The sequence below is a fragment of the Lingula anatina genome, chromosome 5 (assembly GCF_051362555.1).
Source record: "Lingula anatina isolate TDL-2025a chromosome 5, LinAna3.0, whole genome shotgun sequence".
NCBI classification, from domain to species: Eukaryota; Metazoa; Brachiopoda; class Lingulata; order Lingulida; family Lingulidae; genus Lingula; species Lingula anatina.
In genome coordinates this window covers 12142845-12170619 of record NC_141771.1, presented here as the reverse complement: position 1 = coordinate 12170619, position 27775 = coordinate 12142845, and the positions used below count along the sequence as shown (strand labels likewise).

General features: G+C 35.8%; 1 protein-coding gene across 3 annotated transcripts in view; it reads left to right on the top strand.

The window, feature by feature from the left end:
• LOC106170296 (receptor-type tyrosine-protein phosphatase N2) overlaps window positions 1-27775 on the top strand; it is a 119332-nt gene that overhangs the window by 34743 nt on the left and 56814 nt on the right. For all 3 annotated transcript variants that reach the window (XM_087013358.1, XM_087013356.1, XM_087013357.1), the window contains exons 6-10: window positions 6966-7130; window positions 8042-8197; window positions 9557-9659; window positions 17241-17324; window positions 23066-23142. In XM_087013358.1, the coding sequence (XP_086869484.1) occupies window positions 6966-7130; window positions 8042-8197; window positions 9557-9659; window positions 17241-17324; window positions 23066-23142 (585 nt within the window). The remainder of the gene's footprint in view (window positions 1-6965; window positions 7131-8041; window positions 8198-9556; window positions 9660-17240; window positions 17325-23065; window positions 23143-27775) is intronic.

The following is a 27775-nucleotide window of genomic DNA, read 5'->3' as shown; positions in this document are numbered from 1 at the left end:
GACCTTGACCCTTATTTTCAAGGTCATTTGGCTATTTCATGGAGAAATATTGAAGTGGGCTAAAAGTGATGTTTTGTTGACCCCCCACCCCCAAATTCACACATGCTCTTTCAGAATATGGGCTCAAATTTAACCCATGACCTTCACATGACCTTGTAAGAGCATTTCCTATTTTGCAGGGGAATCCTCCGCCACTGGCTTTAGCCAGTTGCAGTCTAGTTAAAATTTAATGTTGAATTTGCAGTTCAACATAATGTACTTTTGCATCAGAATTGACAGTAGCCTATTTTGTGCATAGTTATTTCCTGTTTTTTGTCTGTACATTTGACAGCTTTGCTGCCTTGTTCAGAATACAAACCCCCCCTCTGAAATTGCTGGCTACGGGCCTGCTGGATGTGTGCTGGCATATATCGCTTGGGTGACAGTGTACTATCTCGGACATAATGTGACTCCATATCTATGACTTGCTGAATAATTGATTATTCTGTTCTGGTTTTTTTCTCTTTTTATCTCTAGAATCTAACGAGCAATCCTTCTTCATTATCTTTGATATCAACAGAGAGGCTGAATATCCGACTCGGTGTGATTATGAAGACAGGGGAGAAATTCACTGTATGCAGCTTCTAAATTAATATTTTTAGAATAATTAACTTTTTTTGTTTCTCATCCAATGTTTTAAGCCTATGTGTGGCTACAAATATACTGCCTTTATCCATTCCGCATGCACTTTTTATTTTCCCATTGGTACTGGCGTTATGAAGGATATTTTTCTCATTGTGATAACTCTTAGGTTTGATTGATGGGAGTGCTTCTTAATTTTTCCATTACTGAGTGTACTGAAATATCATCACAATATTCATAGTTAGGTGCTCTCGTGATTCCATCTAACCAGGAAATCCCATGTTCCTAAAGAATGGCTTTGATGTTACTGCAGATAGAATAGGGACTTACTCAGGACTACAAAGACTGAAGAAGTCACTTGTGGCTCTCAGATTTTGTTTAATAAGGGGGTGCATCAAGGCGCATGGCTGAAACAAGGAATCAGCAGACAATGATTTCACTCTAATACATAGGGAACAGAGATTAAAAGAATTGCTTGATTTGATCTTGTGTCTTTTTTTTTTGGGGGGGGGTAGAAGGAGGAAAGATTGGTATCTCAGAAACTCTGGGTAGCATATAGGGTATAGGCAAGTGCCTGTTGGGTTCCCAATATCTGCCATTGCACTATACGAAATAGCACTCCTGCACATACTAGCTAGTACACAGAATGCAAGCAGGGCAGTTTTGAAAGGAAATTGCTGACGCAGGGACACCCTGTAGTTTAGGAGTCTTATGCAAGGTTGAGAGACTTATGGCAATCCTGTTTAATTATCTCTGGTTAATATAAAGCGTTAGCGCTGGCGGTACACATGGTTTCGGTCCCGTCCGGATCGTTCCGCCGGCTCCGCCGGACGGCTACCGTTACCGCTTCTCCTCCTAGACAGTAAGGGCCCCCGTACCCATCTCATGGATTTAGGTCACCTATAATCTCAACTCGTTCTACGTAAAATTTGGGCTTTGTCGGTATTGGGGTCTGGGTGTGGCACTCATTACAATGCACCCTTGTCTAAAAATGGCAAAATTAAATGCTAATTATCTACCCTACGGAAGGAGTTATGGGAAAAATTTCTATAGACGGCTTTCCAAAAGTCATATGTGTAGATTTCAAATATACCCTTGGATTTGACCTTTGACCTTTACTTCTAGGTCAAATGGGCCAAAATTTAAAAAAAAATTGAAATTTTTTACGAAAAAAATTTTTTTTGCCCTGTTATTCAGACACTACACAGACTTAACCAATAATATTATTGGAAAGTGTTACCCTTCAGGTCATCTTTCATCTCCATGAATTTGGGGTCAATCGGTGCATTTTCACGGGAGTAGCGGCCATAAGATACCGAAACTGAAAACTGTCTCTAATTCGGGAACCGTTAATGCTAGAGACCCATTCTTTTTTTCATTTTGTAGAGCATGTAAAGCCCAACACTGGAGGTGGTCTCGGTTTTTTTGTATTCCATACGGTTTTCGAGTTACGCTATATCAAAAAGTACATATTGGTGGTAAAAGCAAAATGTGCAGTACGGTAATGGATAATAAATTTTGAACTCTGGAAAAATAAAACATAAGGCTTGGCAAAGCAGACAACTTGTGTTCAAAAATGACATTATTTCATCAAATTTGAACTTCTGAAACTTCAGAGCACCTCCTATTTCAAGAATTTTGACCAAAATGACATTTTCTTTATTTTAATTAATTTTTTCTGTACGAAATTTAAGGCACATTATGGTAACTCCAAAATTATAACATTTAGTCCCTTATATCTCCAAAACTGGCAGAGATAGGTCCATAGTTACTATTGAAGTTGAATAGGAAGTCATTTACTGGCAATCTTACTGTGACCTTGAAATTGACCTTTGACCTACTTTTCACCATGAACTGAACTTTGCAAATTTTGCTTCCCATTTATCTCCAAAACTGGCAGAGATAGGTCCATAGTTACTATTGAACTTGAATAGGAAGTCATATACTGGCAATCAAAATGTGATCTTAAAATTGACCTTTGACCTTCTTTTCACCATGAACTGAACTTTGCAAATTTTGCTTCCCTTTTATCTCCAAAACTGGCTGAGATAAGTCCATAGTTAGTATTGAACTTGAATAGAAAGTCATATACTGGCAATCTAAATGTGACCTTGAAATTGACCTTTGACCTTCTTTTCACCATGAATTGAACTTTGCAAATTTTGCTTTCCTTTTATCTCCAAAACTGGCAGAGATAGGTCCGTAGTTACTATTGAACTTGAATAGGAAGTCATATACTGGCAATCTATATGTGACCTTAAAATTGACCTTTGACCTACTTTTCACCATGAATTGAACTTTGCAAATTTTGCTTTCCTTTTATCTCCAAAACTGGCAGAGATAGGTCCGTAGTTACTATTGGACTTGAATAGGAAGTCATATACTGGCAATCTATATGTGACCTTAAAATTGACCTTTGACCTACTTTTCACCATGAACTGAACTTTGCAAATTTTTCTTCCCTTTTATCTCCAAAATTGGCAGACATAGGTCCATAGTTACTATTGAACTTGAATAGGAAGTCATATACTGGCAATCTATATGTGACCTTAAAATTGACCTTTGACCCACTTTTCACCATGAACTGAATTTTGCAAATTTTGCTTTTCTTTTATCTCCAAAACTGGCAGAGATAGGTCCATAGTTACTCTTGAACTTGAATAGGAAGTCATATACTGGCAATTTACTGTGACCTTGAAATTGACCCTTGACCTATCTTATGAAGAACTTAAATTTGATTGTACCATATATATTTTTTGCAAAAGTTTAAAAATTCTTGTTGATTGCATTTTTACAGCTTGTCAAGCACAAAACTGGTGGCTGTGTCCCTTATTTTGTGTATGTGGGGGTCTATACAAATGCGCTTGCTCCAGCTGGTGGTACAATATTCGGAGGCGGTATCGCCTCTCTGATCCTCTAGTTAATTTCATGGAAATGTCAGTTTGGTCGAATTGATTAAAATACAGCAAATGGAAACCTTTGATATCGTCGGATTGTTAGGGGCATCTGCCAAAACGTCCATCTTTCCGGAAGTATTGCATTTTACCGGAAGTGTTACGCAAGATAAGCCGCAATTTTCGCCTAACATGTGTTTCAGGCATGTTTTATCCTCCTGAAAACTTATTTTGCTGTGTACAGTATGTGCTAACATTACTTAACATTAAAAAAGACGACAATTATAATTTTTAATTATACATTTCCCTCACCTACGATCACTTTCATGATGCGCTTCACAAGTTGGACGAGTATTTCCCCGGAGACAGGTGTTGTAAACAAAGGCCGGTCACTTATATTTGAAACCGGTAGCTTAAGTGGACTTTAACTAGTTATGTGATCTACGTACGCCCTATTTGAATTTTAATATGACAACTGAAATCAACCGAATTGAAATTTTTTACCAGTCTGAGATCAGTTGTTTTCAACCTGCAAGGCTTGCTCAGCGTCAAGGCGTAGACGTACGTACTTCCGAAGAAAATTCAATCACCCGTATCAAAGAATACCAACTGGTACTCAAACGGAAATCAGTGTAACTTCAAATTACTATTAAGTATTTTATTTAAAAAGCATGTCATATAAAAACATATTGAGTAAAGGCAAAATATGGAGCATACCTGTGCCGATAGACATACAGTATTTTGCTGGCATTCTTCCGATTTTCTTACTTATATACTCTCGCTGTGCACAAACCACGGTGCATATTGAAAACCCCACTGATACAACCCGAACGTAAAAAAAGCATTTACTTGCCATAATTTTCACAAAACAGGTGCATTTATAATTTGACGTGAGAATTGAGCACATGCAGAAATGAGAGACTGGTTTTATCTGGTCTGTTCCAGCATAGCGCAAACCACATGTTAATGAAGACGGTCCCATTTTGGGGGAGGGGTCACAGGAATGGAGTTCGTCGTGGATTACGCTAAATATTATCAACATTTCATGCATCTAGGGAAATAGAAAGTGACTCACAGGTAATGTAAATACCCAGTGGAACTCTCTATGAAGCTCCCATGGAGTTAAGGAAGACGTCATTTTTATTGTTGACAAATCAGTTATCCATGTAGGTGAACAGCGACACGTGTTCGTCAGATTTTGACAGCGCGTGGTATTTGGCGCCAAGAAGTCTGGGCGGTCGATCCCGCTGATCTTTCGGTCGATTGTAGTAAATGTAAGATCTTGCTGTGTTGACTTCAAGAACGCTTCCCCATCTGCATATATATTTCAGTCGAACTTGAAAATAAATTGCTTATTCTTCCCAAACTTTTTATTGCTAGCAAACGCGATATATGGTCTATATGAAGGTGTTTACGACGTATTTTACCCACTGTCGATATTTGGTTTCATCCAGAATAGACCTTTTTTTTACCCCCCCCCCCCCCCCGCCCCAGTTACGGGCGTGATGAATCAGTCAGCGAGGGCAAGTCTGCTTAATAGCAAAATTTGTATGTCTATAAGCACTATTATTGTCATCGGGGACAAAGGAAAAGACAGGTACGTCATGCTTCCAGATTAGATCTTCAATTAATTGTTTCTTCCTCATTGACGAGAGCTATTGAAAGGACAACAATTGACAAAGGGCCGAGGCATGCAGCATCTATTTCACTGGCTTGAAAATTTACCGAGTCTTGTCGACGATGTGGTCGAACAATCGGAACAAGAAAAAAATTCTGTCCCATGATTTTGACGTATGGACTAATTGTTTGAGTCCAGAAAAATTAATTTTATAAAATAATTTTTGTGGTCGGATTGACTGGGCCCGTCGAAATGCTTGGCACATTACCGTATAGTCATCTTTTTCAAGGGACATTCAAGATGATATAGTGTGTACTCAGTATATTGTAATCTGCCTTGTGACATTTGGCAAATTTTGTATATCACATTATCATGAGGTCAAAACCTACTAGATAATAATTGTTCTTTTGTCACAAACGTGTTTTTATGATACTCAGAGTTATGTGTCAGTGTCAGTCTGACATCTGCAGTCTGCATTGACATTTTTTATCTTTGGCAACACAAGCGACACCTAGTGGCATCACTGTAGACTAAAGATGTCTGAATGGCATTGAAATGTATACGTATGTATATGTGAGTATCATAAAATAATTTGTTTGTTACAAAAGGAGATTTTTGATCAATTGTTTGTCAAATTGCTGAACCTATCTCAACATATAAACAACTTATTGGCTATTTTATAAATCATGACTAATATATCTCATTTCCCTGTGCTGGTATAGAAACTGGGATATTTTATTATACATGATATTATCACAGATTTCAACAAATGCTTTGGGGAAATTTGGGTCATTCAGTAAAGCTGTCTTTGAATAAACATTAAAATGTGATGCATTTGAGAATAAAGTGTCCAATAGTTCTGCAGTTTGTGGCAAACATCTTGCTGAAATTCGTAACTTGATTGGTGGATTGGTATAAGTGACTCTGATAATAATCAAGGATTTCGACATCATTTTATTCAAGGAAATTAGGACTGGAATGGGCATATGGTGCTGTTGAAAATAATAATTTGTTCTACTGTATAGAACATTAAGTTGAGTTAAAACATGTGGATATAATTGAATTGTACTGGGGACTAATACTGACATGATACATGCATCAGGCTCTGCAGTTGCACATATTTCATTGTTATGGCTGGTTAACACATTGCCGAACATTACTGCCTTTGCTGTTGAATATTTTATACCTTTTTGTAACATTTTGGGTAGTCAATATGAACTTGGGACTCCATGGAGATTATGTGAAATCTATCACCACTTTGATAAAGTAATTAATGAAATATGGTATGTTAATACAATAAGGTTATTATGCCTTTGGGTTCCTAACCTACAGGAAAGTAAAGCCATTCTCTAAGGTCATGTTCACCATTCTGAAACCCATGAAAATTCCCAGATGACGGAAATGGATATTGCATCATTTTAGAAGGGAAAATGACTTCCATACGGTTCTATTGGGGAAAATTGTGGCTGAAATTTATGGCATTGCACTGAAGTTAACATTTAATCTTTGGCCCTGGCTCCGTGTTTTTTTTTTTTTCTTTACTGACATATTTGCCAATTTGAAATAGTGACTTGAACAAGTTTTCATATTTGCTTTAAATTAAGTCCTTTCCTGCATGAATTAAGAAACTGAATGTGTCATATAGTTTTTTAATTTATCCTCATTTTCATCTCCAATATTGCTATTCGGCAAACTGCAACATATATTTTGTCACACATGACAGATGACTCCAGCAATAATTTTTTCCTTTTGAAATGATTTTTGTTATCAAATCACACAGCTTTTTATATATGAATAAAGACCAGGTAACTTTGTTATTCTGTTTATTTCAGGGAGACGAGATATTGCAAGCCTTTCTGAAGCACAAATCGATCGTTTGACAAAGTATGTCACAGCCATCTTGGCAGCTACTGAAAAGGCAGAGGATACGAGTGAAAACAGCTATGACTTGTACAATAATGAAGAAGAGACCAAACAAATTACTTCTGCTCCACCTGGTATGTTTTATGACACTTTCTTACCATGCTTCTTGGGAGTTCACTGGGAATTTAAGCCATTTAATAACCTGTTTGGGGTAGGAACATTTAGCATGAAAAATTGCTTGTATGTAATATATCAGAATGGTTGTGCCACCACAGTATTGTGCACTGCTCATAGCAGGACAACTAACGCAATCTGGTGAAATGCTAAGCACTACTGTTGCATCACATTTTTAAATTTAGATCACTGCTTTTTCTGACGCATTTCATTTTACCTCATTATATGCAGGGCTCTGTTATGAGACAAATAAGAAAGCTGATTTGATTTGATTATTTTCATCATGCACTGTCTAAAATAAGATTCAGTGATTGCTATTTCCATTATTCAAAAGAGCTTTTGTTTGTGCATATACCTACAGGCAAATGTCTTTGTGACAAATTGTCTCATGGGTGAATAAAGCCAATAATTTCAAGAACAACTAACTCAAAGATCAATAAAACAGTTTACTGACATTTGTTGCAGATAAATTTTGTTCCAGATCAGAGCTGCTTTTATGAAAACCATTTAGCTCCGATTCGACTTACACCCCATTCCCATACCTTGATCGATCTAGTGGGATCGATCCATTTCCCAGGGAATTCTCCCTAAGTTGATTGACCCTCTAGCTGCTCGAATAGGATGTCATTCAGTTAATTTAATTGCAATCAGTGAGGACCCCTGCAGAGTTGGATCTATCTACCTTGTATGATAGTTTCATTGTGAAGGCAACTTAAAACTCCATTGTCCGCCTTAGTTATGGTGACTTAATTATCTGACTTCATAGTACAGGGTGATGGTAATAAATCTCAATTTGAAATAAAACTTTACTTTCATATTATTTCTGAAATTGTCTTGACTTGATGAACAGTCCTCATGTTATTACTTGCAGGAGTGACGGATGGACAAGCACCTGCAGCAGTTTTTTCCAAAGAGCAATTACCAAAACAGGCAAGAACCAACCCAGAAGCCATCTTCTCGGTCTCCATAAAGTCAGGAGTGAAGAAGAACTATCCAGGCTATGAAGCAAGGGGCGCCAATGTTGCAGGTGCAGAATCTAATATTTGTGACCATCTTGTTTTTAAAGGCTCAGTGAATGAGGAGGGGGAAATTTTTTCAATGAAATACATTGTAAAGTCACATTTATAATTTTGACTAACCGTGTGCCATAATTAAAATGGTTAAACCTCATTGTAAACAATATTTAGATTTTGACATTGTATTTGGATGCAAATAGGGACTGAATTTCAGACAAACAAAATTTTAAAAAATTACCAGCATGAGAAAAAGGTAGCACGGGTATGCAGTCAGAATTTTTTAATGGAGCATTTTCTACCAGTAATTTGCCCCTATGTCTTACATTTGCGGTCATTGGTGCATTCATCTGTTTCTATGATGTATGGCAATTTCTCAATCTTTTCAATTCACAAAATATTCACAGTCTCCCCCCATTGAGAAGATCAAGTCGTTAAAAGGTAGAAAGATTAAAAAAACACAGCAATACTATTATAAATAAGATTGACACATAAAAAATAAACAACCAGTAGACAGACGGACAGAAACATAGGGAAGACTGACACATACATTGTAGCCAGATTAAAATAAGTTGAAGAAGTGATGAAGACAATTAAAGGCACAGTCTGTTGAGCTAGTGCAGGAAGACCAGAATCAAGAGAAAAAGACAGAGAGCAAAAGACAGAAGGAAAAGGCGAAAATAATCAAGAAATTGAAAAGGAACAAAAGACGGGAATGGTGGCAAGGTCAACTCCACTGTCTGTCAATTCCCGCTTCAATCTCATTACCATGTGATGGAATGGAAAGACAAAAAAGAGACATGATTACTCACTTTCTAGATTGAAAATAAATTGAAAATCAAGACATGAAAGCAATTTTGTTGATTTAGAAACCCCGGGGATGAGAAAAAGCAAAGAACTTTTTAAGCATACCTAACATGAAATAATTGCCTGGCCTTTTGGCTTAAAAGAATCTGCGAGGAATCCTGGTGTGTTTGGAAACTAGGGGAAGACTTATTATTAGAACAGTTATGAGATTTTAGAAAAATTGACCAAATTGATCATCTCCAAAGTGCCTTTTATAAAATGGGATGGTTACAAGAAGATCAAAAGAATACTCCTCCAAGAACTGTGTTGTTTTTTCGAAAATATTTCATTTGTTTCCTGGAAAAAATTTGCCGCTGGGCATATTCATTTGAGACTCTCTGTATAAATGTAACAAATTTTTATGTAAAGCAACAAAGAGTTACACTTAGATATTTGTTTATTCTTTTCATGTTCCATTTACTTAAAGTTATTAATGTTAGTTACCATTAGTGGTGATTTGTTATTAAAATGTAATATATGTCTTTTGGTAATATATGTCTTTTGGTTATATATTTTCGATCTGCCAGCCAAGACGATCAACAGTGCCGACTCCAATTCTGAGACTGAATTGGCTGCCTCAAGTCAAGACACTGTCAAGAAGAATTATGTGAACATTACCTTCGAGAAAAGGTAAAGGACATATCTGTACCTTAATTATTTTATAAAATTCTTCTTTTTGTATAATTATGATTAATCAAAGGAATATGCCTAGATAATAAGGGTGTTGATTACAAAAAGTAAAGATTAGATCTAGCAACACAATAGCTGCATTACATGTGCACAGTATCTAAATAGAAGCATTGCTTCTTTTTTTTTTCAAATGATGTAATTTGTATTTATTATTTTGATACAGATATCTTTATCATATCTGATCCCCAATACCTTTTAAGTGCCAAAAGTCACATTTACTTTCTGGCATGGTTGGATTATAAATGGAGGTCTGCCAAGCTGACTAATACTGTAGTATGAAATATTTTTGGGTCTCCCCCAGCCCCAAGAGATTTTACCAAGGTTACTTATAGTCTTCAGCTGTGAGAAGTCACTATTAAATTTAACTGCAGCATCACTGCTAATGCGGCACTTGAAATATGAATTATGGATAGATAATTGAGAAACTTTGATGTAATATCTGAAAACTAATGGGTTTGAATAATGGGGCCAAAGCTGGGCCATCACCAGACAGACTTTGCAGTATATGCGTGTGCGCACGCACACACACACACACACACACACACACGCACGCATGCATATGTGCACATACGCATATGGACATACTTCAGACTGATGATCTGTTTTGACTCTCATAGTCTAGAAATGGGCCATTTGTCTCTGTAAGGCCTAGCTGACTTTTGTAACAGGATACAAAATGGGCAAGAAATGCTATACTTTTGATCTCCATGTAATATAGATGTGCATGACAGCTGGTAAATTATAAGTGCATCCATCAAGGTGCAGTGGAAACTTCCTCTCATCTATTCTTTCCATTTCCTTTTTGGACAATCACTATATGAAAGGGAGGGGTGGGTTATACAAATTCATGAGCACATTCTGTGATTGCATGTTCTTATTGGTCTGATGTAGAAACGTGGCTGTGTCAACAACACCAGGGGAATTGGTTTCAACTTTTTGACCAGATTTTTAGTCTTTTTGAAGGCAAGCTAAATCTAAAATTAAATATTGGACCTGACCTCAAATAAATAAATAAATAAATAGAAAAAATAATAATAACTGGCTGTTAAATTGTCATCAACCAGTGGTAACTCTTATGCAGAGAACTGCTGCACATATATCTTCAACCAAATTTCTAAAAATTTAAAGACCAACAATTTTTTTTAATGTTCCTTTATGAAACTGATCTCAGAAGCTGCTGCTGTTGACCTGTGTGAAAGCAAATTAAGATACAATGGTAATTGAAGGTCCTTCCCTAGAGCTTGACTTTTAGTTCACTTTTGGTTGGCGACTATGGGCTTAATAGGTGAATCCATTTGTCCATTAAAGGTCATTTTTCATGACAAAAGATGTTTGGTCAAACATAAAGATCTTAACTGGAAGGCAATGAGCAGAAACACCTAGATAGAAAGCACCTGCCTAAATGTAAATGTATATGTATTCTATTTTCTTGGCTGATGATAGAATTTTCTCTCTGCTAATACTGAAATGATTTGTCTTTGAGCTGAGGATACTGGAACTGCATGTACCTCAACTCACCATCCAGTAGATTTAATAGACAAGATGTGTTGAGTGACCCTGAAAGATACAGTGTGATTTATAAAAGTGTTGCTGTTAGACAGATATTTCACTTCCCATCAGCGACATGTTACCCCCTGGGAAGAGATTCCAGCAGACAGTCGAAAGATTTATCAATCTATCCACCAGACTGTAGCCATGGCTTGACTTTATCTGGGGAAAGAGCCACCCCAGGGGATATAATTGCACATCAGAAACACGTGACTTTATGTGGAAAATATGTTATTTGTCATGAAAAAAAGAAAGGAAAATATTTTGGCATTCGTGTCTTCTTATAATTATTTTTTTGTAATTTGTCTTATTTTCTTTTAAAGTGACAGAAGCATTTTATAGTTACACATGTATTTACCAGTAGATCAAGGGGAATTCGGAATTCAAAATATTTTTGTACAAACTTTATGAAGTTTGCTAACACATAGCAACCTCTGCCTGGATTTGCGATTTACTACGTAGCTGAGTTTACTTGTCGTGACTAACAATTTGGAAATAATTGAAGGTGGCCTAAGCTGTGGGCTAAGATTGAACTAATGAGTTTTATTCAACAGGGACAGTCCTTTTTTGCGTGGTAAATTTTATCATGAAACAATAGATATGTAACCATGGAGATGTCATATCACGGATAATGCTGTACAAATTGCTATGTTGATAAACCTTTCTGTTGCAACTCTGTGGCCATGTTTATAGAATATTAATTTTTGTTTTCAGGTAACTTGAGGTATATAAACATAATTTTTAAAAGTGCAAAATACTTCCTTAAATAAACTGGTGAGATGATGAAGTCCAAGTGCTTGTTACCTAAATTTGTAGACCTTTCACTTACTCTCAACTCAATTTCCTATGTATTACGGTGATTACTTGATTTTTTCAATGGGGGGGGGGGGGGGGGGGGGGGGGGGGGGGGAATTGAGAATTTTAAAGAAATTGTACTTTTGAAGTCATAATTTCTGACAATTAGAACATTCCTATTGAGTGGTAGCAACAAAATGAAAAAGCAGGCTACTATATAGTTCTATTCTGTATAGAGATATATAAAAATATAATTTTTATGTTTATGAAATTATGTATCTAAAAATTTGATCATTTTTGCCCATTCAAAAGGTCTAGTTATTACCACAAATTTTTTCCTTTTTTACTTCAACATTCATTTTCCTAGACGGTTTTACATATCCTCCTCGCAAATTGAAAAAAAAAAAATGAATATATAACTTGCATGAATTTTATACAACTTGAAAATTGTACTTGGAAAGGTAAATTTGCTACAATTCGAGAAGGCATAATTGAGTATATGGGTTGGAAATTAAATATAATGTTGGCATTTCAGCTGGCTTGATGTTTTTATACTCGAAATCTTTTAAGAAATCGAAATGTCTAAAAGCTGACAAAGCTATTTGGTTATATTGCACGGAGATTTGCGGTGAAATATCTTTATATTACAACCCAGAACAGTATGCAGTACTAGAGGTAGAATTGTTCTTGGTACAAAGAAGGCAATATTTTTTCCATTTATTTTTCTTTTTTTTTTTTTTTTTTGGAAAAAAGAAAAAAATCCTTTTATTGGAATGTTGTCCCAGTTGATTCTCCCTGTCATTATTCCTTTCAATATTAATAATTCCTTTCCATGTAGAAATATTCTGATTTAACTTTCATTGGCGCCTTCTTGTGGTTAACAGCAAGGGGCAGAACAAAAAGCTAGGGAACAAAATGTACTTGCTCCACTGGTTTCTTGATGTTTTATTGAAAAAAAAAAGAATATTCACAGTGGGTTTTTTCTTCGGCAGACATTCCATTTTCTAACTGTGCAGACGACAAAGTTATTGAAGTCATCCATTATGCATTACAACCCACTTACACCACATTGTTCACACATGTATAGCCCTTTGGACGTGATGAATGGAACCAGAAAAGTCTGAAATGGAACGATTTCACTACAATCATGCGTGAGTGAATTAAAACATCAACATCTAAATTAAAGTTTTATTAATTAAGGTGATCTTTAGGTGGTGAATGTTATGCGAGCATGTGTGTGTGTGTGTGTGTGTGTGTGTGTGTGTGTGCGTGTGCATGGGTGCAAGTGTTATGTATGTTTGTGCACGTGTTGTGTATGTTTGTGCATGTATATGCACGTGTTTGAGTGTTTGTGCAAACTTTATCAGTCTACATTACACATTATCACAAATATTGTTGAAGATGTTGAGGAAGAGCTTGAAATGTAATGCATAGGAATGCAATTCTCCTTTTTATGTAAGTAAGAAAAAAAAAGATTTAAAAAAAAAAAAGATTTAAGCCAAGTCACGGAACAATGATTGGAATCTCTGCAGGTGTTTGAATACCGGAGATTAAGGATACCGATTAAGCTTGAAGATTAATACCTCAGAGCGGGATATTATCTGTGGAACAAAATGAAATGTCACTGAAACTTGGCGATCCTGTCAGTCCAGCTTATTGTAAATTGGTTTTGTTTAAGTTGAGAATAATGACAATGCAGTGATAAGATTGATTTTTTTTTTAAAGACTTCTTACTTTGAAGTTTCCATATCTGAGTGCACACATGCACGCACACACACACACACACAAACACACACACACAAGTGCAAAGCAAAGAGATTGGTCAGTAAATGGACACAGTCCATCCCCATTTAATCACGTCAGCCCCTCTGACTAAGTGGATAGGAAGGTACTCGAGCATAAAAATACTCACTGGGGAATTGGCAATGCCATCTTATTACCGCTGTGAAATTGCTTTGATTTCATATTCTTTGAATCCTGATAGGAAATTCTGATTTTCACCTATTTGAGGTGATTAGTGAATCTATAGCCTAAGAATTATTCTAGCAGCCAGATATTGTCCTGTACGATACCAGAAGGGAGGAGGGGTTACATGCCACGTCACCTCACTCTTCCCAAGCTTGCCAACATTGAGGTGCCCTTTACCTACTTTTGTATGCAAAAATATGAATGCCCCATGAAGGGCGTTTATATTTTTGCTCAGTGTATTAGAATATCCTAGTTCAACCACTTGCATTTGCATACTTGAATGATGAGAGATAAAAGACTTTTGTCATCATAATTTTTTCCCCAAAAATGGTATTTGGTGGTATTTATGTGAGTAGTAAGAGTTGTTGAAGGTACATGGCGGGTGGTCCAGATATGTTAATTGATAAGATGTTTTGTTTATTTCCAGTCATATTCTATGCAAGACCAGTTTTTGTAAGGGGGATACATACATTTATGTTTATATATATTTTTAATTTTAACATAAATTGGTCACTGTGACTAATGTTTTGATATTTTTATGTACAGACACAGATGTGTCTGTACATATAGCCATCATCTGCGTCTGTCGTCGTCGCCGTCGTCGCCGTCGGTGCCGTCGTCGCCGTCGTCGCCGTCGTGCACTTTTACCGATAACACGATAAGTGGAAAACCGTTTTTGCTTTTGGCTTGAAACTTACAGAACTGATGAATATTCATAATATGCAGGTCAAGTTCGAAAATCAGCATGATCAGGTCATTTTTAGGGAAGTTACGCCGTTTTTTCCCTTTTTTCAGCATATATGCAACACCGATAACATGATAAGTGGAAAACCGTTTTACCTTTTGGCTTGAAACTTATGAAACTGATGAATATTCATAATACGCAGGTCAAGTTCGAAAATCAGCACGATCGGGTCACTCATAGGGTAATTATGCTGTTTTTTCACTTTTTATGTACAGACACAGATGTGTCTGTACATATAGCCATCATCTGCGTCTGTCGTCGCCGTCGCCGTCGTCGCCGTCGTTGCCGTCGTCGCCGTGCACTTTTACCGATAACACGATAAGTGGAAAACTGTTTTTTCTTTTGGCTTGAAACTTACAGAACTGATGAATATTCATAATACGCAAGTCAAGTTCGAAAATCAGCATGATCGGGTCACTTATAGGGAATTTATGCTGTTTTTTCACTTTTTTCAGCATATATGCAGCACCGATAACACGATAAGTGGAAAACCGTTTTACCTTTTGGCTTGAAACTTACAGAACTGATGAATATTTATAATACTCAGGTCAAGTTCGAAAATCAGCGTGATTGTGTCATTTTTAGTGAATTTAGCCTATTTTTCTCTTTTTTCAGCATATATACAGCACCGATAACACCATAAATGGAAAACCATTTTACCTTTTGGCTTGAAACTTACAGAACTGATGAATATTCATAATACGCAGGTCAAGTTCGAAAATCAGCGTGATTGGGTCATTTTTAGTAAATTTAGGCTATTTTTTCTCTTTTTTCAGCATATATACAGCACCTATAACACCATAAATGGAAAACCATTTAACCTTTTGGCTTGAAACTTACCGAACTGATGAATATTCATAATACGTAGGTCAAGTTTGAAAATCAGCATGATTGGGTCATTTTTACTGAATTTAGGCTATTTTTTCACTTTTTTTCAGCATTTTTGCAACACTGATAACACAATAAATGAAAAGCTGTTTTACCCTTTGGCTTGAAACTTACAGAACTGATAAATATTCATAATACACAGGTCGAGTTTGAAAATCAGCATGATTGGACCACTTTTATGGAAGTTAAGCTGTTTTTTTCACTTTTTTCAGCATATATGCAACACTGATAACATGATAAGTGAAAAACAGATAGGCCAATTGTCATAATACTCATAGGAGTGGCCAATCTTACTAAAACAAAGATTGAGTTGGAAAATCAGCATAATCGGTCCATTATTTTAGAAGTTATGCTGTTTTTTCACATTTCCTCACATTCAATTCTTAGACATGTTAACAGTCTCATTAGTTAACTAATAAGATACGTAAAAGTGTTTGTTTGGCATTTCCTGCATCTTTACAACATTGTTAGTTGATTTTGTAAAAATGATAGTAAACCTTTTATTGTGTATTGTGTAATAAAGTGTCAAAAATGGAAATAAACACATATCATTGCAGTTTGTCAGATTCAATCATCCACTATGTTCAGAATCTCATAATGGAGGAAATTGGACATATAACACTGTCTTATTGATATTTTCCCATCTCATCAATTTTCTTAGTTGGTCATATAAAAATGGCAGTAAACTGTTAATTTTGTTTTATGTTTTAAAAAAACATTTCAGAACAGTACTGTCTTGTTTACATTTTGGCATTTTCAAGTTGTGACTTTGAAGTTCCATGGGCCTGAAGACCTTCCCATATCACATTTTCTGAATATCCATGATACTAATATTTTATTATTAAAAATTGATGGTCATTATGCTGTTAAACGTTATGTAATATTGCATCAAAAAAACTATTTTGGGCACTGCTCCCATGATGACCATTTAAGAAAAACCAGGTCACTTACTGTTCTCAAACTTGCAGGAAAGAAACATGCGACTAAAATACAGCTTCAGTAGGCAATGCAGTCTGTTTGGTAATTCTTACTGCCAGTTAAACAGTTTTTTTTTGTGAAAATTTAATTTTTCACAAGATATGCTCGAAGACCTGTGCTAGTCACATTTTCTGAAAATCCATGATACGTTTATTTTATTTTCGAAAGTTGACGGTCTTTATGCTGTTAACCATTATGTAATATTGCATCAGAATAGAAGAAAACACAATTTTGGGTGCTGCTGCCATGATGACCATTATGGGAAAACCATGTTATTTATGATTGCCAAACTTTCAAAAAAGAAATACATGGCTAAAATGCAGCCTGAGTTGGAAAAGTAGTCTAATTGGCTTCTTTTTCTGGAAGTTATACATTTTCAAAGTGTGAACTTGAACTCCCATGGGCCTGAAGCCTTATGCTTGTTACACATTTTACTTACATTGGTATTAACTGTTGAGCATGATTAAAATTTAATGTTGAATTTGCAGTTCAACATAATGTACTTTTGCATCAGAATTGACAGTGCCTATTTTGTGCATAGTTATTTCCTGTTTTTTGTCTGTACATTTGACAGCTTTGCTGCCTTGTTTTTCTTTTAGTCTTACCCAAGCCCAGGCACATGATCTGCTGAATGCAGTGGCTGAGGAAGTTGGTGTAAGAAATACCAGTTTCACCAATATCAGGTAATAGATTGTTTTTAGTGATTGTCAAGTTAATTGGTCTGTAAGCCAGAAGTTAATTATAAAGGGCTAACAATTATTCATTTTGGCCTAAAATTGGATTTTCTTGGAGTAAACGACAATGTTCCCACACTTACTAGTGGTTAATGAATCTGTTACGACATTCAAAGTTATTCCATGTTTCTTTTTAAGTTTTTTTTTGTAATAATGTCTTTGGAGGTCAGGTGGTCCTATGGTAAGCACAGATTCTAGAATAATTGGGATGATCTCCATTTTGGTTGTAAAACAAAATTTGTTATATTTCTATGAGTTGGTTACAATGTATTTGTTGTGAAATATGGATCTCATACAAAGAGTTCTTATCCATTTAAAGAGAAATGACTGTTAAATTGAATTGGTAATAAATAGGGCAGTAAATAACTGCAAACTGGGAATGGTCTGTCAGCCAGAAGAAAGAAAATGGCTGAAAAATACATGTAGAATTGGTCTGTAAATCAAAATGAAAAAAAAAAAAAAAAACTTGCAACTGAATATTGGCCATGTCAAAGCAAAATTGACAAGAGAGTTGAAAATTGCAGAACAATAAAAGAAGCCCTCTCTCCTTTTTGTTATCCTGATCCAATATCCTTACATGAAAATCGTGACAAATTGACGTCTAGATTTCAAAGTATTTTTTAACCCGAATCTTCACATCCTCTGCATTACAAAGACCATATGAATAAGTAGCTAAACAGAATACAGACTGTCATTATTCAAATTTCTTGTTACGGTCTCAGTATGAAAGGTCAAAGAGGGAAGAATAATGAATTGATGGATTCTTTCCATGAATTTGATCAGAACGGCAAGCCAAGTCATTGATCACTGGGAAACTTGATCATAAGGCACGTCCCAACCATTATAGACTGCGGACGTGAGCATGCGTGCATGTTTGTCTGTTTGTATGCCATTGCCTCTGTGAGGTTGATGGAGCGTTTGTGCTTGTGAAAGCTTGTTTTGCCAAAGGATGAAGGAAAAAAAGCACCCCATTCATCCGCATTCAAATTGCCCATTGCCTCCATTGGTTGGAGGATACCAACACTGTAAAACAGTGGTTATGTGCACATGAAATGGCATATTGAGAAAAATGTCCCAAAAATGATAATACGTTCCCATTTTGAAAAAAAAGGAAAAGAAAACTAGTTACGCCTTTGAATTGTATCATACAGCTGTGGTTTACATAGCTTTTCAGTTTAATTTTATAGTTTCTTTGGCTCCAGAAGGGATCACACAATTAATTATGTTATAATGGAGCACAGAAATAGTCATTTGATTGCTGCTGCTTTACCCCATGCTACTTCAAGACATACCCTCAAATATATTTAATAGTTTTCATGATTACCTGAAAGACGCATTGGCACATTTGCACAAAATATTTCAATTCTGGTATTATATATGTTCACAAATCTTGAATACTATAAATGCTTGTTTTGTCCATTCAAAACTTGGTATTTAATTACTCAATAATGCATGTATGTATATAATTGAAAACGTTTGAAAAACTGTTTTTTGGATATTACTGGCATTATTTTGAGAAAGCATATTCATATAACCAGTCTGTTCTACGTCAATGAATAATCACAATAAAGACAGCTCTAAAAAATAAGATTAAGCACTTCATTGATTTTTGAAATGCTGTAAGCCCTGCCACTGAGTGCTTGGCTAGGGTATATTAGTCCTTGTCAAGGTTTTTTCCTTTTCCTTCAATGTCTGACTATTTATGGAAATTTGTGCTGGCACAGGTACTTGGAAGCTATCGGTTCTTTTTGAGTTGCATCACGTCAGAGGAATAATGAATTTGCAATACAGTGCAATCAGTGTGATACCACTTAAAACTAATGTTGATGGTGCTTTCAGATTTTTTTCTTGGGCTTATACCAGTATGTGTTCTGAGCATGGTGACCCATTTGTCCTTACATTGTTTTGTTGAGGACGGGGACAAATTCCCTATTTTCACAATTCTATGATTTGAATTATATGAGTGTATGTTCTTAGGATAGCATACATTTTTGTAATATACACTGATTTATTTATTTATTTATTTATTTATTTATTTATTTATTTATTTATTTTCAAGAGGATATGGCACCTAAGAATGAAGAGAATGCATCAAAAGTAACCAAATTTGTTGACTGCTTAGAAATGTTTAGTATGTTTAGAAACGTTTTTCATTAAGTATAATGTTAAGTTTGCAAGAGGTGGGATGGAAGAAAGTCAAAGTGCAAGGATAGAATTTCTGGCACAGTTTCTCTTTCATTATGAAAGTTGCTCAAATCTTAAATCAAAATTTTATTGACTTTTGTGAAAATTTCACCTAAAATCCAAGTTTGGGGAGCCTAACGGATATCCTGTAACATTCGAAATGGCAGGCATGATGAAGTAACGCGTAATTTTCTGTTAAGATTATGAAACTGTGATATTAGAAATAATCAAAGATGTTTTCATTTTCAGGACAACAATGTCATCATTACCCAGAAAATTTGAGAAATCTCATTTCTTTTGCAATAAGATATTTATGAAATTTGTATTATTTTTAATATTATTTTCTTATGAAGGGGAAGTAATTTGGCTTCTTTTTTAATTTTTGATTGAATTTGACATGACAATGTGAAGTGCATGTGTTCTTACTGATGCCCTTATCAGTAAAGGATCTAGGACATATCATCAGCGTTTTAAGAAATCTGCCATAAATTACTGTCTTTTTTAATTTTTTAGTTCCTTTAACCTATTGAAGTGTTTTAAAACAATTTACTGAATTATTATTATTATTATTATTATTATTATTTATCATTATTATTATTATTATTATTATTATTAGTGAATAAAAAAGACTGAGACCAGTATATCAGTCTCTACTGTTATCTTTATGAACACTGGTCATCATTGATACTCTAGTTGTCTTAGGCCACATTCAGTTACAGTGGACAAACTAGGCTGAGGCCGTCTAATCTGCTAATACACACTGAATAGATTCCCGCGTGGGGAAGTATTCAAGTGGGTCTGCCATATTTGAACCTCGGACTAGTTAGTCCACTGTTCTGAATACAGTCTTAGTAGAATTCTGGGGTAGCCCTAGCACTTGTCAATTTAGCCAATTGCTAAAACTGACTTTAACTGCATGGTTAAACAAAATGGGGTTGATTTGACTCATTTTGGTCAAATTTAAACCAGTTAGAGATAAAAAGGGATGCAAAAGTTGTCATTTGGCAAAGCAAAAAATTTTGCTGGGGCTACCCCTGGAACTGTTAATCCCAATAAAAGTAAACCAGTCCGAAGGTGTAATCTATATAGACTAATATGTACATGTATGGAAGATGAGTACAATTACTAGTACTAAAATTTCCACAAATTCAACCTGCCCAGCCACTTGAATAATCTATAATTTTTATTCCGAGATCAAGTCTTTATGGTGATTGCCTTAGGCTGATGGGTAATGTTGCAGATTAGTATAATATTCTGCTCATTGAAGCCCAATACAGAAACAGTGATTTTTGAATATTCATGGTTTCTCTACATCAACATGGGCTGGCTGGTGCCTTTTTTCCTTCCAAGCCCAATATTACATCAAATATAATGCAGGCAGGGAATAAAAAAATTAGATTACTCTTTTCAATCCGAGATAAGTGTGAAAAGAATTTAGATCACTGATAGAGATAAGTGATTCCTGAATAGATTGTATTTCTCTTTTATTGAGTAGAATATTAAATGTTTCAGAAGGAAAAGGATAATGGAGGAAAAAGCTGAAAGAAAGAAGGAAGAAGAGAAAAAGTTTGTTTAAAATTTTTATAAGTGAATGGCAATTGATCACATTAATGTTGACATGCCCAGAATCTTGCCAGTTGAATCTTTGAAATATTATCTGAGATCTCCCCCAGATTGAAAATATTTTTAATTTTAACTTGCAAAACACACAAAGTTGCAAACAAATGTGTTTGCACTTTAAACACAAGGAGAACCATGTCATGCTTTAAACTATGAAAGAGAAACAGGAAGCCATGATGTATACACATAATGGCAGCTAAACTATCCCATCAATTTAAGTGTGTATCCGACATTGGAAGTCTCTGGAAATGCAAAGGGCTGTTATGTTGAAGTGGGATGTGTACTTTTATATCATGTTATCCATTATTGGAGATGCTCTCTGCACTAATATAAACTTTTTTTTTTGGGGGGGGGGGGGGGGGGGGTTGGAGGAATTTACCACTCTTTTGGATGTAAAAGGTCTGCTCTGAATCAAATATTTGATTGAGATTCAATGTCATTCCTAAAGATGGGTCAACTGAAAGGGTGAAAAAGGTCCAGATCCCCCCCCCCCCCCCCCCCCACACACACACACACCTTTGAAATAACTAGCAGGTCAAAATGGAAGTATTTTGTGTTCTTTTAGACCTGCTCTTGATATAAATTTCTATTGTAAAACTGACCCTTGAGGATATGCACGCACACACACATAAACACGCACTTCTTAGTACCATGGACAATTGTGGCTACTACATGTAGCTTGCTGTCAGAGAATATCCTCAGCATGGAGAATGGTGCTAATCCGAGTAAACGGACATTTCACACAATCTGTGTGTAGCTTAGGGATTTAACAGTAGCAAAAAGGATCTGAGATTTATATTGGTCAATATTGCATGTGCTTGTTCCGTGCATTATTGTCTATAATGTTTTCTGGGTGTACGTGGAATTTGGATAACAAATGATGAATAACAAAAGCAACAATTTCAATTTACACATGTACATTTTTCTTGTATTGAAATGTACCCTGTAAAGATGAACAGATGTAAAATGGATAAACATTGCTGTTTTTAATTGACAAAAAGTCAATGTAAACATATCTAAAAAAGGTTGCTTTTTGTAATTTATTTCATTCTTCCACTAGTCCTGACTTAATTTGCATGGTTGTTTTCAACCAGTTAAAAGATGTCGTATTACATCAAAAAATCTAAGAACAACTTGTTTTACGTCAGCATGGGAACAAATTTGCCATCTGAGGAGCTAGATTATTTAAGTAGGTCTTTAAGACAAAAGATATTTAGTTCCTATGCCTCCTGAAACATTTTCTTGGGAGTGATACGATATATTATTTTATCTTAGAGTTAATTTAATATGCTTTAATGGACTTATTTCTTTGAAAGTTTGTCAAATGTCAAGATCTTGATTATTGCAGATCTGAAGGTCATCTCATCCAATATATACACATATAAAAAAAGATTTGGTACTCATTCCCGATGAAACTGTCATATATCATTCTACGCAGATGATCCACATTCTTCAGAGACCTTCACTGAATGAAATGAGATTGACAGTTTAACATCCCCTCTCTTGTTTCGAACATATTTGTATAATTAGCAGCTTTTCTGAATTTACTTAACTCCAAAAGGAGACATGTTAATCTGATTTTATTCAGCGAGAGTCCCAAGAAGATTGTTCAAAATAAAGAGAAGATGTTGGGAATTCGGTCTTGACATTGATGGTGACAAAGTTGATGAAAATCCTAGATAACAGCAGACAAGGCTATCAGCAAAACCTGAAAATTTGAACGCAGTGTTCCATACTGTTGACAATGTATACCTTTTATTTTTTTACAAAAATAAATAAATAGATAAATAAAAAAAGTATGAAATTCTGAAGGCAGATGTAATAAAAATTGAGTTGTGAAATTGTTCAAAGTCTATTATGTTGTCATCTCTATATTTTATTTACAGGCTTGGAAAGAACTTCATAACATTCTATGTGGACCCAAAGCAAAACATATCTGCTTACAAGGTAGCCAGTAAAGTGGGTGAGTTGATATCCCTCTCCCTTTTCCCTTAACAATTTCCTCTTCTCTTTCTCTCTCTCTCTCTCTCTCTCTCTCTCTCTCTCAAAGTTAAAAGAATTCATGTCTTATTTAGAGCCAGGGCTGAGACTTGGTCCTCATGATCTGAAATATCTGCCTACAAACACCAAAACTTGCTTGGTTTTTTTGTGTGTTACAGGTTATGTACGGTAGATATGACAACAATTTTTAAATTATTATTTTTTTCTTAAATCCTCAAAAAGTGGTTGCCAATGTCACGTAGTAACTTAATATGACCTTAGTTTGGTTATATCAACATTTTGTGCTTGACTTTACACTTTTGCTTCTCTCTCTCTCTCTCTCTCTCTCTCTCATGTTGAACAGTCCCTATCAATATGATTTCTAGAAATATGCTACAGTGTATGAGTATGCTAAACACATTTTGTATGCAGAGAATCAATCATATTATTGTCAGAAGTTTTGGACATTGTTAGATGAAACATGCTGTTTTTTGTTGAGCTGTCAGGTTATATTTGAATAATTGAAAAGACAACTATGTACATGTAAGTACAGTCATGTTGAGAGAGACGAAGAATAAAAGGCGTATCCCTGGCTTGTGAGTAATAATCGAACTGCATGCATACCACCCTTCAGAAATTATACAAGCTATAGACATTTCTGCTAAGATGCCATCTTTTCTTTTTCTTTTGTTGCCTAGCAACTGTGACAGGCATGATGAGGTAATGCAGTAGGATGGGCAGAATCGATACCCATCTCGACAGAAACTTAATGCGCTGTTTTGATATTGTGTTTGGCATCCGAGATGGTGCAGACTCATTATTTTTTTCATTTTGAAGAGAAAGTGGTTTGCATTTAGAAAGGATATTTGAGAGCCTATTATAACTAATTGTTATCAGAAGCACAGTATAAAGTAGACGAACAATGTCAAGAAATAAATAGGCTGTAATTATCTTCTTTTGTGGTGGGTGATTATTTTATTTCTGAAAAAGTTGAACTTAGCTAATTGTCTTTATAGAAGCATAAATGTGCTTTGGACCTGCATGGCAAGATATTAATTTACTTGAAAATTTCTACATTTTCCCTTAAGCTATCCAATATCCAGAATCAGAGAGAGAGAGAGAGAGAGAGAGAGAGAGAGAGAGAGACTCTGTGCTCAGCGCCAGAGGAGAAAATAAAAGGATATGACTCAGTACATGATCAAAGTGTCTCGCTGTATTGATTTTAAGACCCAGTCAGTTAAGGTTGAAAGTATAATATAACCACCCCGTGATTAAAGACTGAATATATTAGCTGCTCTCAATTATTTAACAAATAATTCTTGATAATGGAGACAAAAGCATTTGAAAGGAATTTCCATGAGGTCTGTAACAATTCAAAATACTACCAGTTATTGTCAAATCAACATGCTATGCTAAAAGGTACTTTATAGAGATATGTGTTGAATTTACTGTATGTTGAAAAATACCAAGATTACGTTTCCTTGGAGTGTATTGTAATCAGTGACCATGAGAAAGAAAACAGAAGCCTTTCAACAAAGTGATGAAGACTTAGTAATGCATTTCCTGCAATTGTAGATATCTTTGTTCATCTATTGTGATATCTTAGTTAAATTGCTGTATTTTCCATGATGCGTAAAAACAAAAATAAGGTTAAGGGGTAGAATTAGCCTTCTTATGTCAGTGAGCTAAGAAGAATAATTATTTAAAATTGGAAGTGCCTATCATTACTTGAGATGCATCTTTGGTGGTACTGGTAGTTTGATATGGAGGGTTACGGGTTTTAAGTGATGGAGGACAGATATGGTCAAATTGATAACTTGGGTAGATCAGTATTGTCATGCATGTGAAATTTAGCTCCCCCCCCCCCCAAAAAAAAAAAAAAAAAAAAAAAAAAGATTAATGACGGCAATGCCAATTCCACAATAAGTAAATGGTGGATATATATACTTAGTAAAATGACATATGAGAGATTGTTTCCTTGGCCTCAAAATTAAAGGAACAGATGACGTTAGGAAAAGGTTACAAGGACCCTAGATCCATATTTTTAGAAAAAAAAAGAAAAATACAAAATAAAACTACTTAGGCCTCTTCTGATCTCATCTTTTGTCTCTAATTTGAATCATACTGCACTAGCCCTGGCAACCTTCAAGTTGGCAATTTTCTTTTTCTTGTCATGACAAAAGATTGTCCCATTCAACACCTTTCCAGATAAGCAGGACCAGTCCATTCTAAATTGGAAGAGTCCAGATGCACCAATTTCCATGATTCTAGGTTTCCCAGCAATGGCCACCTGTCCTTCCCGTGATAGCACTCGTAAACCGTATTGATTTTCTCTTTTTCTCTCAGATTTTCCCAGCCACATTATGCCCTGGCAGTATTTGACATCTATTGGAAAAAAGCTTCCCATATAAATTAATGACCAAAGTAAATGAGTCCATTTTGCAGACTGGGTGTAATAAGTTTTGTAGTGTTCACACAAGAACTACATTAACTGAAAGTTGGGTCTTAAACCCCGTCAGCAGGTGAACAGTTTTTGCAGTGATATTCTTAGAATCTGCACATGGATGACGAAAGTGAGGCTTTTTTGTTGGATGGAGTGGGTGGGGGGGGGTATAAGGTCATCAAGTCGTGTTAGCAAACATGAAGAAGATTATACACTTCACTTTCTATTTGTTCATGGCCATAGAGAATCTTTCTTATTTTATTACTAACAAATAGGCTAAGGAATGATAAAACTAGCAAATTTTCTCTGAACAGAATAAATTATTTTTTATTGTGGGTGAATAATAATGTATGCACAATCAAAAATCAATTGGTTTGATGACCCATGTCCAGTGTACGTGTATATTCTCTGTATATAAGCTGCTATAAGTTTTACTAAAATTCTCAAAATGTTTCAGTGAAAAGAAAATAGGGGATGCCTGTAAAATGCTAAAAAAATGCATGGTAGTCATATTTGTTACCAAACTTATAATGTATATTCATTGGCTGCCATTGACAAGAACAGTGTATTTCCCCTTGCATGCCAGACTAAGCTGGGCTGGGTTTGTGTGGATATGCACCCACCAGATCTCAGTGCCATATATAAGCTGATGTTCCATAAGATCAATATAATAGCACACAGTGCTAGCCGAGCTATAGTTTCCCCCCGGATCAACTGTACGGACTTGCATTCAGTTTAATTAATGAGATTTGATTGTGAGCAATCAGACAGCTAAGTCTATATGCATAGGAAGCTGGGGTTTGGCGAGTCAGATTGCAGCGAGCAGAGGAAGAGATGGAACTGAAGAGCGGAGGGAGCTGCCTGGCTGACGGAAGGTGATGGCAGACAGAGCAGAATTTCACGTACAGTGCATTTGCGGAAGATAGAGGCAGCTGACAAAAGGTACCTTTAAAAGCAGTAATATGATGAGAACTATACAAAAATTACACTAGAAATACAACACTTTAATGGGTTGTTCAGGCGTAGGAGTTGTAACGTGCATACTTTTGGGGACACGGTGACATGGTATTTCACGAGGTTGCTCACAAAAGAACCGTTACAATAGGAAAACATTCCGACTTACAGAGATACAATGTAGTATCAAATGCAGCATTAAGTAATAAGTTAGGGAAGCAGAAATGAAGCTGCTTCATTGACCAAATGACTGCTCAATTACACACTAATCAAAGAGATACAAAATAAGAGTGAAAATAACAAAAAAAGGAGAAAAAACTGGGTCTATTTATGCAGCTCAATTCCAAATAAGACTGCATGCGCTGATGTTTTGTATTTGTTCTTTTACTTCATATAGCCTTCCCTTTGGTATTCGCTTGCATTAATTGTACCACCAGCGTTAGCGCTGGCGGTACACATGGTTTTAGTCCCGTCCGGATCGTTCCGCCGGCTCCGCCGGCTCCGCCGGCTCCGCCGGACGGCTACCGTTACCGCTTCTCCTCCTAGACGGTAAGGGCCCCTGTACCCATCTCTTGGATTTAGGTCACCTATAATCTCAACTCGTTCCACGTAAAATTGGGGCTTTGTCAGTTTTGGGGTCTAGGTGTGGCACTCATTACAATGCACCCTTGTCTAAAAATGGCAAAATTAAATGCTAATTATCTACCCTACGGAAGGAATTATGGGAAAAATTTCTACAGACGGCTTTCCAAAAGTCATATGTGTAGATTTCAAATATGCCCTTGGATTTGACCTTTGACCTTTATTTCAAGGTCAAACGGGCCAAAATTTTCAAAAAAATGAATTTTTTTACGAAAAAATAATTATTTGCCCTGTTATTCAGACACCACACAGACTTAACCAATAATATTATTGGAAAGTGTTACCCTTCAGGTCATCTTTCATCTCCGTGAATTTGGGGTCAATCGGTGCATTTTCACGGGAGTAGCGGCCATAAGATACCGAAACTGAAAACTGTCTCTAATTCGGGAACCGTTAATGCTAGAGACCCATTCTTTTTTGCATTTTGTAGAGCATGTAAAGCCCAACACTGGAGGTGGTCTCGGTTTTTTTGTATTCCATACGGTTTTCGAGTTACACTGTATCAAAAAGTACATATTGGTGGTGAAAGCAAAATGTGCAGTACGGTAATGGATAATAAATTTTGAACTCCGGAAAA